General features: G+C 36.3%; 1 protein-coding gene across 32 annotated transcripts in view; it reads right to left on the reverse strand.

The window, feature by feature from the left end:
• Nucleotides 1-16,076, reverse strand: part of NRXN1 (neurexin 1) — a 1,086,661-nt gene that overhangs the window by 670,189 nt on the left and 400,396 nt on the right. For all 32 annotated transcript variants that reach the window (XM_036030058.1, XM_036030055.1, XM_028514420.2 and 29 more), the window contains one exon: nt 1-232. This exon is cut by the window's left edge and continues 70 nt beyond it. In XM_036030058.1, coding sequence (XP_035885951.1) covers nt 1-232 — 232 coding nt within the window. The remainder of the gene's footprint in view (nt 233-16,076) is intronic.

The following is a 16,076-nucleotide window of genomic DNA, read 5'->3' on the forward strand; positions in this document are numbered from 1 at the left end:
ACTAGTGCTTCAAAGGCCCCTGATCCCAAATTAATGACCAGAGAGACAGCTCCATTTTTCAGGGCAAGATTGACATAATCAGCTGATTTCCCAGTGTGAAGCATCAGTCCATTCCTTTGAAGGGTTTTAAAGGACAGAGTTATTTCGTCACTGCTGCTCTGAATGGGGTTTTGAGACAAATCGTAGCAGAAGTATTCAGATCCTTTGAAAGTGGCAATATATTCTTCTTTTCCTAGAGGAAAACAGATACATATATGCATAAGTAAAGCAATAAATATACTATGTAGATCAGCAGATTTCAACAGAAAAAAATAATCAGTCCGCATATTAACTCTTTGGCTAACAAACATGTATGACCCACGAGAGCTCTGTCCAAGAGAGTCAAATATTCCTGTAGGTGGCAGTATATACCATTTACTAAACCTCCTCAGCCACTGGGCCATCCACCTTGGTAGCTAAAGCTGACATTCTTGAAAATTCAATTAATTTTTAAGCATTATTACAAGAGCTCTGATCAGAAAAGGCAGCTCTGCGGTATCTCCGGGGCATGAATCAGGTGCCATATATGCAGACGGGATGGTTCTACTCTGCTGGCAACCATGGCCTCCAACGTGTTTGCAACATTCTCTCCATCCAACTGAGGCATTATTTTAATTTTCAGTGAGAAGCTTATATTCAAAGATCTCAGTGAAGAGACAAATATTTTCATCACTGAGAAACCATAACTAATTATCTGGTGAAGAGAAAGCAAAGAAAAAATAAAATTAGAATTTGGTCTGGGAGTAAATAGATCTGTAGTGTTATACAGGAGATACAATTTTTCTCCCTGGATAAAGGGAGCAGTGATAGAAAACTTAATGGAGTTAGCTGGATTGTTGATTCATTCTCTGATCTCACCAAGCAGATGGTAGGGCTGGCTTTTATGAGACTGGTAGGAATTCCAGTACATCATCATGAGGATAGCATATAAACGAAGTCTAAACATTTTCTATATACCGCAGTCTCTACCATATTTAGGAGTAACAACGTGAATCCCACAAGATACTAGACAGATCAAAAAGAAATGTGGCTATTTGGAAAGAACAGTATTCTCCATAGATGAAATGACTTTAACCAAAGGAAAAGTGTGAGGCTAACGCTCCCTCAACTCCCTGGGCAATGATGGCATTGTGCCAAGAAAAATGAAATGAAATGGTCTGGAATTAGCCTCTGATAATCTATAAACATGGAACTACAAGTGGTACTGAAGAATCTTAATCCATTTTGCTGGTAATATAGCATCTCTACTATGCTCACTGGCAGGTTCGTGTACCAAAAAGATCTCGCCGTAATGGTGGCAATAGTTTTTTCTTTGTTTTTTAACCTTAGGGTTATTTTAATTTGATTATATAACTCATGTCTTTGCATCAGAGCTCAAACCAAGGCTTCAGTTCACCCGTGCCCAATGACCTGACTCCCTGGATTCAGAAAGTGCCATCAGTGGCTATAAGTAGGCAACACATGGCACTAAGACAGTGAGCACCTAGGGACTTTCACAAAGGAGTGTGCCACTGCCTACTAGTAAACCATGAGTAAAGACTAGTGGTTAGGCCATACCTACCACATTCTGAGTCAGAGTCATAGCAAAGACAACATGAACTATACACATGGTCCCTCCCATCCATACACTCAGAATACTGGCTGAACACCTCACAAGTGTTAAGCCCAGTGCTAGACTTTTGGGTTAATGGAGTGAGCCAAGGCCGGCCTAATTCTTGTCTCTGAAAGTTCACAGTCTGGGTGTCTGCTTCTCTGGTGAGTTCAAAATGGTAAGTGGCTTGCTATAGGAACAAGCACAGCTAAGTATTTCTGATATACTGAAGGAAAAGGCAGGCCAAACGGTGAATTTAGATTCTAGTACGGCCACTGTCAAACTGTACTGGGGGCAATTATATGTATTTTTAAATCTCTGTTTCTTAAAATGCTTATTGATACCAATTTCTCAGGATAACATGAGATGCCTGTAGAGGCACGTGGCAAAGTTGGGGTGTACTGGAAATAGTAGACGTCTTGCTCCTTGCCTACCTAATATGATAAGCAACCTAAAACAAATAATACATGCCACACATTTCTGTGAAATTGAAAATATTTTCTTTAAGATCAGAAACAGAATAAGAATGCCCATTATTAACACACTATATTTAAAGTCCTAGCTAATGTAGGAAGACAAGAAAAATATGAGTATTATAAAGATTATAAGGAAATGTAACACCATATTAGCAAATAGTGTTGTCTAAGTTGAAAGATCTGGACAATCTACAAAAACTATTGGGCTTAATAAGATATTTCAGAAAGATTACAGGGTTCTATGTACTTGGGACAATCAATGTTTTAAATATATATAAATAGACTTATAGCTTCAATGAAATTTTAATGTAAACCTCAATGAATTTTTAATTTTTTATTCATTTTTTATCAATGACTTTTTAAATGAATGTGAAAACCTGATTCTATAAGTTCTATGGGAGAAACTAAAACCTAAATTAGCCAGGATATGACAGAGAAAGAAAATAAACAAACTTTCCTATCTAAAGATGGGCATTTATTAGAAAAATATGGTGGTTAAGATAATGCATTAGGATAGACAAAAGGGGAAGAATAAAGATAATCCAAGTGAAAAGAACCTTAAATATATATGAAATGGATTTATATAAAGTCAAGCATTACAGATAAGTGAGCAAAGTATAAATTAATCAATAAATGGTCCTGGAAAAACTCACAAATGGATCTTTATGTTATTTTGTTTATAAAAATTAATTCTCTATGACAAGCATATAAATTAGGAAGGCAAATCTGTAAAACTTCTCAAAAACAAGATATTATGATACTGAAGTATATAAGGATTTACTAAACAGGCATTAAAAAGTACTAATAAAATACTGATAAATTCAACCACACTAAAATTAAGAATACCTATTCATAAATAACATCATAAAAAGTAAGAATCTAAAGTAACATTTGGGAGAAAATATTTTTATACATGTAGATATATCATATATGGTGATCCTCCTATCTGAAGGTGACATTTGCTACATTTTTATTCCCAGTGAACTTTCAGAGCAGGTCCCTGATCACAGGGAGTTTTAGAGAAGCTCCTGTAGCCCAAACCTTTAATTTACCTTATTAAGAAAGTGAGGTCCATAGAGTTCAAATGACTTGTCAAGTTCAGGGATATGCCAGTAACAGAAACAGGACCAGAAGTCAGCCATCTGACTAATTTTAGATAACATAAAACAGTCTGGAGACTTGAAGAGGTTTGGTCTAATTAAAAGGCTGTAGCACTTTATCCATGTGACCTCACAGCATTCCAAGTCTGCATAAGTTGGAATAAATTTTGACAAAAGATTCGTTTGCCAGATGATATGGCAGAGTGAAAGAGAATTGTATTAAACAGAGTTTGCAATTCACTAGACGGCAAGCTATTAAGATATGAATGTTGACTGTCAACACTATGATATTCTTGTTACTTAAAAGTGAAAATATAGTGTCACTCCTTTCATACTGTTTAACTTCAAATTGGGGTAATTCAAATTTGCATTAAATGCAACCATACAGTTTTGGAAAAATTCACTCTGTAGATTATGCCATTACCTTAGAACATCATAAATGAGACATAAATCAAAGCAGAGAAAATATTTTTGTTATGTTCTTTTTCATGAAAGAAGATGCATCCTATATGAAAATATATACATCATTCTATTCCACAACATAAGATGACTTCATTTTCTCCAATTCTTTGTCTGCTACTATATCATTCATCAAGTTTTATGCTATATGCATTTTCATATGCAAATCGCACCCCAATGAACAGTTATGTATGTTTTACTGTTGAATATTTAAATATGGGTCCATGCAAAAATATAGACCCAAATATCTTGTGTACTTCTAATATATGCTAAAACAATAAATATCAACAAGAAATTTGATCCACAAATACACACACACACACACACAAATACTTATATCCAGAATACACATAGTATTTGTATAAATCAGTAAGAAAAAAGGACTAGACAAACCAACAGGAAAAACAGACAGAATACTTGAACATACACTCCATAATAAAAAGGCATAATGAAAAGATGTTCAACTTTATTAATTAGAATTAAAAAGTAAAACCAAAATAAAATATCAACACATCCCACTACAATGAATAAAATAAAAAAAGATAAATGTACAAGGATGTGGAGCAATTAGAACTCTCTTATATTACTGGTGGGAACTAATTTTTAAAATTGTTTGGCAGTATTTTTAAAGCTGAACATATACCTACCCTACCATCCAGAAATTCCACTTGTAACTATATATCTGACAAAAATGCACACAAAGATCATCAGAGTAACATGTCAGGATGTTTTCAGTAGTGCTATCCATAATAGCCTCAAACTGAACACCACTGAAATACAATCTATAGTAGACTGGATAAACAAATTGGGGTATAGTCATACAAGGGGATATTAAACAGCACTGAGAATATATGTTCTACAACTACCACATGCAAAAATATGGATAAATCCCACAATAATAATGTTAAGCAAAAAACATGCCAGACACAAAAGAGAACATATTTATGATCCCAAGTATGTAAACGATTTAGAACCAAACAGAACTAATTTGGACTATTTTAAGCCAAGATCGTGGCTAGCCTTAGTGGAAATGGAGGGGGTGTTAGTGAGGAGGACGTCCGGGGTGCTAGTAAAATTCTGTTGTTGATTTGAGTGGTGGTTATGGCACGGTGCGCTCAGAGTGCAAAAATTCATATAGCTCTGCACTTATGATATGTGCACTTCCTAGTATTTTATTTCAATAAAAGTTCTAAATAACTTGAATAACAGAAAATTAACCTGATAAAATATTTTCTTCCTGATTAATAAGGTGATGAGCAAGACACTACTCCTGTTAATGCTACATTTATTAGTAAAAACTAAAATAACAGCAATAGTAATAATATCAATTATGTTGCATTTAAAAACTTTTGAATGCATAGTAATATCCATTATTATTTGCTCTTCAGAAATACCTCATGAAATTTAGAGAAAATATGTTAGGCTTCATGGATATAATTCTAATTGTTTGGAGGACCATCCTCTAAATATATTGATCAATGGATCAATGTCAAGGTGAAAGGACTTTCTATTACTAATCATAGCAATGGTAGAATTAGAGAAACAATTAAAAAATAAACTTCAAAAACTTGGAGCATTAATTTAATATTCTGTATTAATTTGCTTATGTTGTTATAAATTGGAGAAGAGATCTAACAGGATACCCTTGTATTTTAGTCCTATTTAACATCCATCCCTCCAACAACTTAGATAAAAATACATAATTCTTACTACTCTAATTTTCTGAGGAAATGTTCAATGGAAAAATTGGAATTCTATAATTTCTTATTATGCCAACTGGATGAGCCGATTTTAACAAAGTCAAATCTGATGGGAATAAACCTGAGTTTTCTATTCTCTGGTCCAAAACCACCCAACCGAACAAGTAATAGCATGCAGGAAACATGAGTTCCTAGACACAACAGAAATAAAGCAAAATCTCTGGAGAACTTAGAACATGAATCATTGGCATGATTGAGGCACTCAAAAAGCCCATGTAAGCTTGAGTTACATTTACAAAAGCACTTAGAAGAGGGCTGGGATAGTCCTGTGCATTAGTGCTGGTCAACTAATGGCTGTTATAGTCCTACTTGGGTGAGCGAGGCTGTGCGGATACCTGCTAAGATAGTAGAGCGAGGCTGTGCGGATACCTGCTAAGATAGTAAAAGACTTCTAGATTATGTGAGGTTATATAAATAACTCTAAAGAAAAGACTTAGGGTGCATATGACAGCATCTTCAAATATCAGGAAGATGTCCTTTAGAAATATAATTCCATTCTGTATGAGCAGAATCCAAGCATGAATGCTATGGAAAATATTTCTCAAAATGATGAATACTTTCCAACAGAGTTATCCATATGTGGAACATTCCACTTCATACAGTCTTCAGTCTCTGGATGGTAACTTGAACAAGTAGATCCTTTTCAACACAAAGTATCACCAATTTCTACTTTATGAAGAAGGATGTTAGACAAAGAGAGGTTAAATGACCTTCGAGTCCACATAGAAATTAATTTTGGGGACAGTGCTCCTTACCGTTATGCATGGGGTAAAAATCTTGTTAATTTGACACTGTTCTATGACTTGCAAGTTCATAGAACTTCTTTACTAACTGAAGGATGCCCCTAGGGAGACAGAAGTCCTGCTGTCCCTATATCTACAAAGAATGGCAGGCCATTTCTTATGCCTAAACAGGCCTACATTATTGTTCCTGATTTTTCTCGCTTTTTGTGTATACAAACCCAAATCACACAGGTTTGTAAGGTTTTAGCATATTCATGTGATTCTAAGGTTGTGTTCAAACAAAACCAGAAACTAAAATCAACATGTGAAAGAAAAACAAAAACAGGCATTTGAGGTAGAGACTTGTTTCATTTGTTTTTGTACTCTAGAAGTCAAACACACGAGAACATTTTGCCAAAACATCCTTGACTAAACAAAGGTATACACTAGAAAACTGTGTTATTAAATTAAATAAAAGGGCATTGCTTTTTCTAACTATAAAGATAAAGCAAGTGTGGAAAAACAGAGAAGGAAAATCTGCCTATTAAAAATCACATCCAGGTTAAATCCTTGGTCCCTAGGAAGTGTTACAGGAAATGGCATTGTTTTATTTGCTACAACCCTGTGCAATTTAGAAATCAAAATAATCAATTTATTGAAATAAGGAAAAAATGCATTACTTTAAAGGTAGAGGTTATTCTTTCCTTAGATTTTTCTTCCTAATGCAATGTTGTAAAACATTCTAAAAGTCCCAAATATGATACAACCTATGTAGGTTCTGAGGCCAACTTCTATTGTCTGAAGCAAGAAATCAAGCTTTATAAAATATTCATTTTTCAAGGTTTTATTTCAACTTAGGTATACCTCAAAACAACCAATCTGGAAATAAGTTGCCAAGCATCCATCAGATAACTGCAAAAGATAGATGCACTTTTAATGATATCTGAGGTTATTAAATGTGAAAGCTAAAGGAGACTTAGGTATTACCTAATCCTCTACCTTCATGTATTAGATCAAGAGACTGAAAGCCCAACAGATAAAATTATGGTCACATAACTAATTGGAGTAGAATCAAAATATAACCCTGCCCTTTAATTCTAATTTCAAGCTCTTCCTGAGTTACCAGATAGAGCCATGGAATGAACCTCTAATTCATGACCAAAACTAAATGCAGCTTAAACTTGAACGTATTTTTCCAGAAAAATAGGACATGGTCCAAAACTCTAGCATAACAATTTTTCAATTCTATTGTACAACTGATTTGCATTTGTTTAAGTAACTGCAGGTGCTATGAAGCAAACAGGCCACTCTGCGCCTGTCTGGACTGATGACCAGCCAGTTCTGCATAGATCATATGACACCTAGGGAAGGTAATAAACAAATACTCTGGCATTAACCAGGTGTGCACTATTGCACCTTCTGGGCCTGCCTTGGGCTCAACTTCAAACAACTGAATTTATGACAACTAGATTCCTGCGTTTTACAATCTGGAAGAAGCCAGTGACACAATCAAAATAAAAACATAGCTTGGTGAGTACAGGACAAAGAGTCTCCATATAAACTTATGATTTCTTTGTATGCCAAGTAAAGAAGTAAATTATGTAATATATAATTATAGTAATAGTTATATTTATAGTAGATTTACAGATATACTGTATTTACAGACAATTATAAAATAAATATTGAGAAAATAATTTCAAGTTTGAAATCATCTTATTATCCACTTGGTCTATATATAGAATTTATAACTTTAAGCTAACATTTGACACAAATGTCATCTCCCATCTGACAGTCAGGGTTGAAGAGGAGGGGAAAGAGGTGGTATGGATCTAGGCATCTTCTTAACATCTGCCTTGAGACTTAGCTCTTGCATTTTGCGGGAGGGAGAGAGAGAGAAAATGGGAGAGAGATTCATGTGGCCCAATCTGCTTCATCCTTCAGCTCCAATCTTCACATAATACCCCAGAGCATCTGGCTACTGGAATCCTCTGGCCCAACAAGCAGCCTTCTTGTAATAATGGCCAGATGGCTCAAGCTCCAGCCTGAGTGGAGTGTCTGCTGGACCCACAGAATCTTAGTCAGCCTGGCTACACCAAATGTTGAGAGTGTAAGCAATAGTCCTTTTGTCTCTTTGGCCCCTGCCAATCCCCCTCTCCCCTACACAGAAAGGCACAGGGCATGTCAGCAAGTTTGATGCATGCACTACCAAGGACGAGCAATGTGGAATGCCAGCCTTCCTTTTCCGCAGGCATACTCAGGCTCTCCATTCGAGTCTGCAGTAGTCTCTTTCCCCAATTAGTTTGAACAAAGGAAGCATATTTCTCTTTGAACAGTATTTGCACAGGGCATATAGCCTAGTGACTATTTTCCCTGCTCCCTGACCCTTAATGCCTAGGTAGATAGGGAAGGGGAGAAGGACAGTGTGTGAGGAATGGTCAAAGGGTCAACTTCCAGTAAGTGCTGTGGGAGATAACTTACTCAGTTTTTAGAGGTTCCTTTTATAGTGGAGTTTACTTAAGTTATTTTATTTTGTGGGGATCTAGTCAAAAATTCTATTAGGAAAATTTCTCTGAATGTACATTATACACACATATTCATACTGGACATGTAGCAAGCAATCAATTATTACTTATTATTAGCATTATTATTAAAAGAGATACTACAGTTTAAAGGAATTATTCAGAAGTTTAAAACAACAGTTTTCTACCAGAGTTTTTTATTAATAACATTATTATGCTCAACACCCTAATTCTAGGAAATTTTTTAGATAATTAAGGTTCATGGAGCAAGAAAGATGGAAGTATAACAAACAGCATAGAAGAAGGAAAAAATTATGTCTGTGTTGATGGTTTATTCTTTTAATCATCTTTGTACCTAGATGATATGCAAAATGATTTCATGAGATTTTTGTGCTTTTACAGTTTTCAGTTTCCATTTTCTCAGGGAAGAACCTTGAACTAAGGATCAGGAGAGCTGAGCACCGGTTTCCATGCAGCCACTTTTCAGCTCTCTGGCCTTAGTCACTCCGCTTAGCCCTGCTGGGCCTTATTTTCCTCCCTAGCAAAGTCACATCGCTGGACTAAGTGATCCCCAGTGTTAATTTTAAAATTCTATGGTTCTATAACATTCTGGATTTATCGAGCCACAGTTGTATTGATTCACTCAATAAACATTTACTGAGGCTCAACTCTGTGCCAAATTCTATTGCTTTCCTGCTGTCAAAATTAAACAACATACTGGACTTAAAATGTCTTTCAAGATTTTTGATGGCTGTTGCTTTTAAAAAGAAATTTTTATAGCAACCTCTGTCTCTTTGGGCTTGTAGAGCCAGTTTTCCTGTCATATTCTAAGGACTTAGAAATTGAGAAAAACAAAGGGACAGGGAAAGATTTCCCAGTCATACTCCATCAGAAATAAACTTTCTATTCTGATCACTTTTCTTTCTTAGCCCTCCAAAAATATCTTTTACAGATTTCCTGGTCCTATGTATGCTGGAGTGTTAAAAGAATATATTTAATTATTTTTTCTCCCAAATTTAAGGTTCTTGTCCACATAAATGCAATTCCTAAGATAATAAAATATTTTAAGAGAAAGCTGATATCACTTACTATAAGTTTATATAAATTAATTTGGGGTTATACATATTCCTTCAATAAAAATATAGGAGAATTAATTAACACTAAATAGTGTTTTTCTATGGATGGATAGAGTGCTTAATTCAGAATTAATTAGGAGCCCTGGATTCAGTTCCCCACTTTATGGTTGGTGTATATGACCACAGGTATCTATAAGCAGAGTCTAAGTTTCCTTCTACAATGATTTATTGATGATGTCATGCTGCACTTTCAGAATTTTAAAAATGAGGATCTGTAACATAATGATTATGGAATTGTTATTATTACTAACTATATACTGATTTTTCCATAACCTCCCCTCATCCCATCTAGCTCAGCATTTCTCATCCTAGGTACCTCATCTAATTTGAATATTATTTTCTCAATTCACCCAAGGATGGCACAAAACTAGCACCCTTCTAGATACATAGGAGAGAAGTTAATTCATTGTGTACACTGTATTCCATTGGGCCTTATTTCTTTTCCAACACCAGTAGAGGTCAAGCCTAAGTGTAAACACACAGATTTTATTAGAAAGATTTTGGAAATAACTCATAGAATAGAAAGAATCATCGAACCACCAAGTCTTGGAAAGGAAGAAAAAACAGAAAAGTCTAATCTCCTCAGAGTAGAGTTCCCAGTTTCCTATGGGGTTTCCAGTTTCCTGTCAGGTACCGTGACTACAGTGAACCCCAGACTCAAAGCAACTCCTTTCAAGTTCTGAATTCCCCAAAGCAGATTAACTTTCATTGCGTTACTCTGAAGTCTTTACTCTCAGTCCAGACTTTTGATTAGAGGGGGTGGTGGGTGGAGAAAATGGAATTATAAAACATGGACATGTAGGTAGGGAAAGCATTGTGACAGAAAGACACCCTGCTCATTGATTTTCACCTGACATTGTCAGCAAGTTGATGTTGGGATTTAATATCAAAAGAACATCTTTCCTATGATGTGAAGAATCGTTACAACATTCTTTTTAGTTCTACCTATGTTATAAACTTAGGATTTAGACTCCATTGTAAAAAAAAAAAGATAATTGGCTCATTTGTGACTAATTTTATTTGAACTATGAAACTTTATCGGAAATCACAGAATATCACAGTGAATCACAGAATATGAATCTTAGAGCTGGAAGAAGGAGACCTGCAAGAAGGTTATGAGCTTGTGAAGTTGGGATGAGAAGCTGAGCGCTGGCCAGAGGAATCACCCGGAAAACCCTTCTAAATAGCATATTTACAGCACCCATTGCCTTAAGTCCAAATGTAATAAGCTTGAGGTGGTATTCCTGATACTTTATTGTTATTTTGAGTTCCTAGTTACTTCCAATAACCAGCTTAGCTTCAAAATCAATGTTTTTTTTGTAAAGTTCTAGGACTTCCCTTAACTTACTCTCTCCACAGAAAGAACTCATTTCCCAGCAAATATCACAAAAGTGAGATGAAATAAAATGAAGAAATCAAAAAACAAAGCACATTATCACTTTTTAGTTTGGAAGTAATTTGATTAGTAAGAGAAGATTCTGGCCAGATTGAATAATATCACCTCCTAAATCAGCAGCTGTAACTCACAATAATACATCCATTCACTTCTCACGGTGAGAGTTCTCTGGTCTCAAGGAGAGGACAAAAATCCACATTCGCAGGCTGAAAATGTTTTTTTCCCCCCTTTTCTACTAATTGTAAGAAGCCAATATCCTTTTGAAACAAACTTTTCTTTCTAAAAATCATTTGTTTTGACAGTATTTGGAGAGAATGTATGATGTTTTATTTTTCATGCTACAAATACGATGTCTCCATCTCCATTCCCCAATTACATGCCCCCTCTATAAACAATTCATAAAACTATAAAAGGTAAAGTGATTCAACAGCTTTCAAAAATTTTTTCCCAGTTATCCAGGATTCACATACACTATATCAGCTTGCTATTTGCAATGCACTCTTCTAGTTTTTATAGAAATTGTTTGAAATTAACTTAATTTTACAGATAAGAAAACTATGACCCAGAGATCTTAAGAGATTTGGCAAAAACCACTTAGTGTGCAAATGCCTCAGACCAGAATTTAGGTCTCTGGCTCCAAACCCCATGTTTTTCCTACTCCACACTCTTGCATTTCTAATACTGTTTTGTATAGGTCTGAATGGACACCTCTAAAGTTTCAGAGGAAAGAAAATATTCGTTTTGAAGACTACAGTCCAGTCTGTTTTATTCCAACATGACATTCTGTCCTAATGTAAGCTATTTCTCCAATACCTACTTTTATAATTTTGAGAGAAAAATATACAAAACTTTAGCTTTATAGTTTTCATATGATCAAATAATATTACTATTATTTTTCTCAGCTACAATCTCAAAGTGAGAATTATCTCAACTCCCTCACTGTATTTGTAATAACTATATTAACCTTATCATCAAGGTTAAAACTACAAAATTTGAATTTTGTAGTTTTTTGATGTATACTACTATAGTGAACACCTCTGACTCAAATGTTCAAATATTGTTACTTACAAACAGACAATGCATTTTCAGCCTGTAGTATTATGCACGATGTGAAAAAAGCTATATCATTTTTACAATAAAAATAAACATAAATTGAATACATTTCACTATGTTGACAAGAAGCTAATTACTGGCTAATTAGGTATATCAGGCTGAGGTGATATAATACAATGCTTGATATTTATAGTGATTCTCAACTTGAAATCATCTAAAGAACTTTGAAATATATTGATACATAGGTCTCGCTCCTTCCCCCAACTAGATATTTGAATTTAATTGGTCCAGTGTGTGGCCTGGGTACTGAGATTTCAAATGTTTTCCAGGTGATTCTAACATGCAGACATGGAGAGAATCAAATGTTTAGAGAGATATGACCTAGGCATTTATTGTGTAATAATTGTGTTTCTATAACTGTACTAATTTAATTATATAATGTGACAAAATTATATGGCTCTTTAAGATATAAAAAACACATCAGATATAACCTGTCCACATACAGTAGTGTTTACCTGTGCACATTGCTTGAGTAATTTGTAAGTGGCTGGAATACTTCATTTTAGAAATTGGGAACACTTAAGTGCATTTCTTCTTTTTTCTTTGTGCATTAGCAGGCTGACTTTAGGACTTTGAAGTCACAGCTTTCCTTTTATGGGTCAATCTTTATGTAAAACCCATCAGTGACTACTCAAGCCCTTCAGATAGTATGGAAATCTAAAACCTGTGCTGATATTGCATACATGTCTTGCTACCCACTCAATCACACTTAGCCAAACACACAGAAACCCCCAAGTAGCTGAATTCAATTGTTTTCATTTTTTAAATAAAAATAAATGTGGTTAATCTCTCCAAAACTTTCTTTATACAAATATATAAGGTTTAAGTATTTCTGGCAAAACCTGATGCAAACATTCAAAGATGGAAAATGTTTCTAAACCTTAAAAGCCTGTGCTTTTTATTTGTTGGTCATCATAAAACCTGAAGCTGATGAAGAGAATATAAAGCTAACTATCCCACTGTGTATATTATAAACAAGGATATTCTACTCTAAAAAGAAAGTCACAGGAGGAAGTCCTGGGAAAAAACAGGCAACACATACAGAAAGATGCAGAACAAGAGCGAGCCCTGATACAGTTAACAGGGAGAGCCGACACCCATTCATCAACAAGGTCTCCTTGACAGGCCCATCTTTCTTTCACACGTTGGCACGTCTCTGCACACCGCAGGCTGAAATTTTAAATGTCTAAGTTCCCCTTCCTTATTCTAATAGACAAATGCACAAAGGACTGATTTTTGCTTCCCTTGCTGCTGTGCCTTGATAAACAATCGGCTCAGGATTTTAACCAAATCAAATGTGGACTAAAAGCCTCCTCACAAAAAGCCTTTAACAAATGTCTGCTAGTTTTCTTTACATGTGTTTCAGTCTGAAAACAAAGAGTTTCTTCCCCATTTCCTCCATTTGCTGTTGCTTCCTTGACTCGTTAAAAAGCAGGCTATGTAAAGGCTGAAAGGAGAGAAAACGGAAGAGTGGGCAGATGGGTCAAGATGGAATGTCCCCACTACTGGCAGGCCCTGTGATTCTCCTCCTTGAAACAAATCCTTCATTCTTCTTCCAGCTCAGATTCAAGGAAGGCGCAGAAGCAGCCCATCAGCCTTTCCTGCTTCAGGTCAGGCTCCTTTTCCTACTTGGCATACAACCTAGATACATGAGAGTTCTGTACAAAATGGAAAGTTTTATGCTTCCAAGCAATTCAAGTGCATTCTGTGGTTCTTTCGTCCTGTGGGCTGCCTTAGCAGATTTGAGGCGTCTCTTAGAGCAAAGTGGTTTGAAAGCTCTGAGGTTTTCTTGGCTACCAGGAAGAATGATCGGACTTCTCTTGGAATAAGATCGTATTCAGCAAAAAAGATCTGCTGTGCTCAAGGTCATGGACCTTGGCTCTGTGGATATTCAGTTATTCAGCAGAAGAGCGACTCTGAACCTTCAAAGCACTTCCCGCTGCTGCTGCAGGTGCTGTCTGTGGGGACCTCCTCGACAGCCACTGAGTTCTTGCATCCGCATGTCTCCTTGACGAGGTCTAGTCCGCTCTTTGACAGCCTCGTTCCCTTGGTACTTACGTATATGTATGCAATCCCTTAGATTTTCAAAGAAATACTTCTGTGAACCAAGGTCTGTGTACATACATAAGTGACTAGAAAGTTTTTCAAGAGTGAATAGATTTTTTAAATTGATGCGTTTCAAAGCCTTAAGTCCTAAGCATCATTTTAGAATGTATTGTTTACAAAATAAGCTATGGAAGCCCTGAGGGATTAATTAAATCATTAACTAAAAAACAAAAACATACTAGAGACCTACTATGTGTCTCTATGTTAACTTAGAGGAAAATGAAGGCGAATAAAACAGATCTATGTTGTAAGTTGTTCACAGTGAAAGGAGGATAGAAGGCATATAAAAAGCCAGAGCAATTAAAAAGAGATTATTTCTAAAGTGTTGAGATGCATTTCATAAAAAAGGTAAAACTTAGATGATGACTTGAAGAATGACAAAATTGAAATGCAGGGGATACAGGAAAAGCCACTCCAGGTGAGGAGCTGGATATGAATGAAAGGCCTGAGGTGAGAAATCAGAGGTGGCATGAAGAAGAAGGATGGCAAACGAAGTGAGGGTGTTTGGTTCGGGCTGAATTGTAAAAGACCCTGATAAAGAGAGGAGGCATTCCTGATATTTTTATCAGGAATATCCACCTGAGAGTAAACGGTGAATTATGGGTTAGCATGAATTGAGGAAGACAAATGTACCTCATTTTTTGTTATGAGTATAATAGTTTTGAACAATGCAGTCTACCTAAAATGAAGGTAATGATTTCAAAGTGAAAATAAAGAAAGTTAAGCCTTTGGAAAGCACTATTCAGGCATAGTTCAGAGGGGGATAGAACAGATGAATGGTCCATCACAAGATGTTTTTATTCTTATTCCCTATCTAATAGACGAACATTTGTGAGGATAAAGCCTTCATGTAAAAAGGGTTTACGTTGCATTATCTGCCAAGGAGGATATTGCTCTAACAATTCAAGAAATTCAAGCTAAGTTATGTTCCATTTAACTGTGAGATACATTCTAGCAAATTACATTAAATATGATTAAAGAATATAATAAAAAGCCTTCAGAGTCTTAAAAACTACTATACTGAACATATAAGAAATAATAGTGCAAGGTACTCTTTAAAAATGTTCTATGTCGAGACTTCCGGCAAGATGGAGGAATAGGTGGACGCACCGTGCCTCCTCGCACAACCAAGATTAGAAAACCAATAATTTACAACAATAATTTACTATCAGAATAACACCCAGATCCGGCAGAGGATTTATCTGAATGGAAGTCGGGCAGCCAAGAAGTTGAAGTAGACGCGTTCATCCGGACTGGTAGGAGAAGACGAGTCGGCGGGCGTGGGGCTGGCTCGGGTCGGCGGCGCGCAGAGGTCGGGGGAAGGTTTGGCACGAAATCGGCGCAAAAGCCATCCAGCGCGCAAGAAGGCAGCGGTGATCCCTGAGTACGCAAGCTGCGGCTGGCGGACCCAGAGGGGTGGCGATTGTGGACCAGGGCAGAACTCGCAGCCCAGAAGCCCAGACAAGGGTCTGAGTCCAGGGGAACGGAACTACCGCCATTGTTTTCTCCCGCCCCGCCCCGCCCCGCCCCCACATATAACGTCACAATCTAGCGACTGGGGTGCCCAGCCCCAGTGAGCACCTAAGGCTCTGCCCCTCACCGTAACAAGAGCAACCAGACCGGAAAAAAAAAAAAGGAGAGACAGGGGGAAAAAACAAA

This window comes from Phyllostomus discolor, chromosome 6 (genome assembly GCF_004126475.2).
Source record: "Phyllostomus discolor isolate MPI-MPIP mPhyDis1 chromosome 6, mPhyDis1.pri.v3, whole genome shotgun sequence".
Taxonomy (NCBI): Eukaryota; Metazoa; Chordata; class Mammalia; order Chiroptera; family Phyllostomidae; genus Phyllostomus; species Phyllostomus discolor.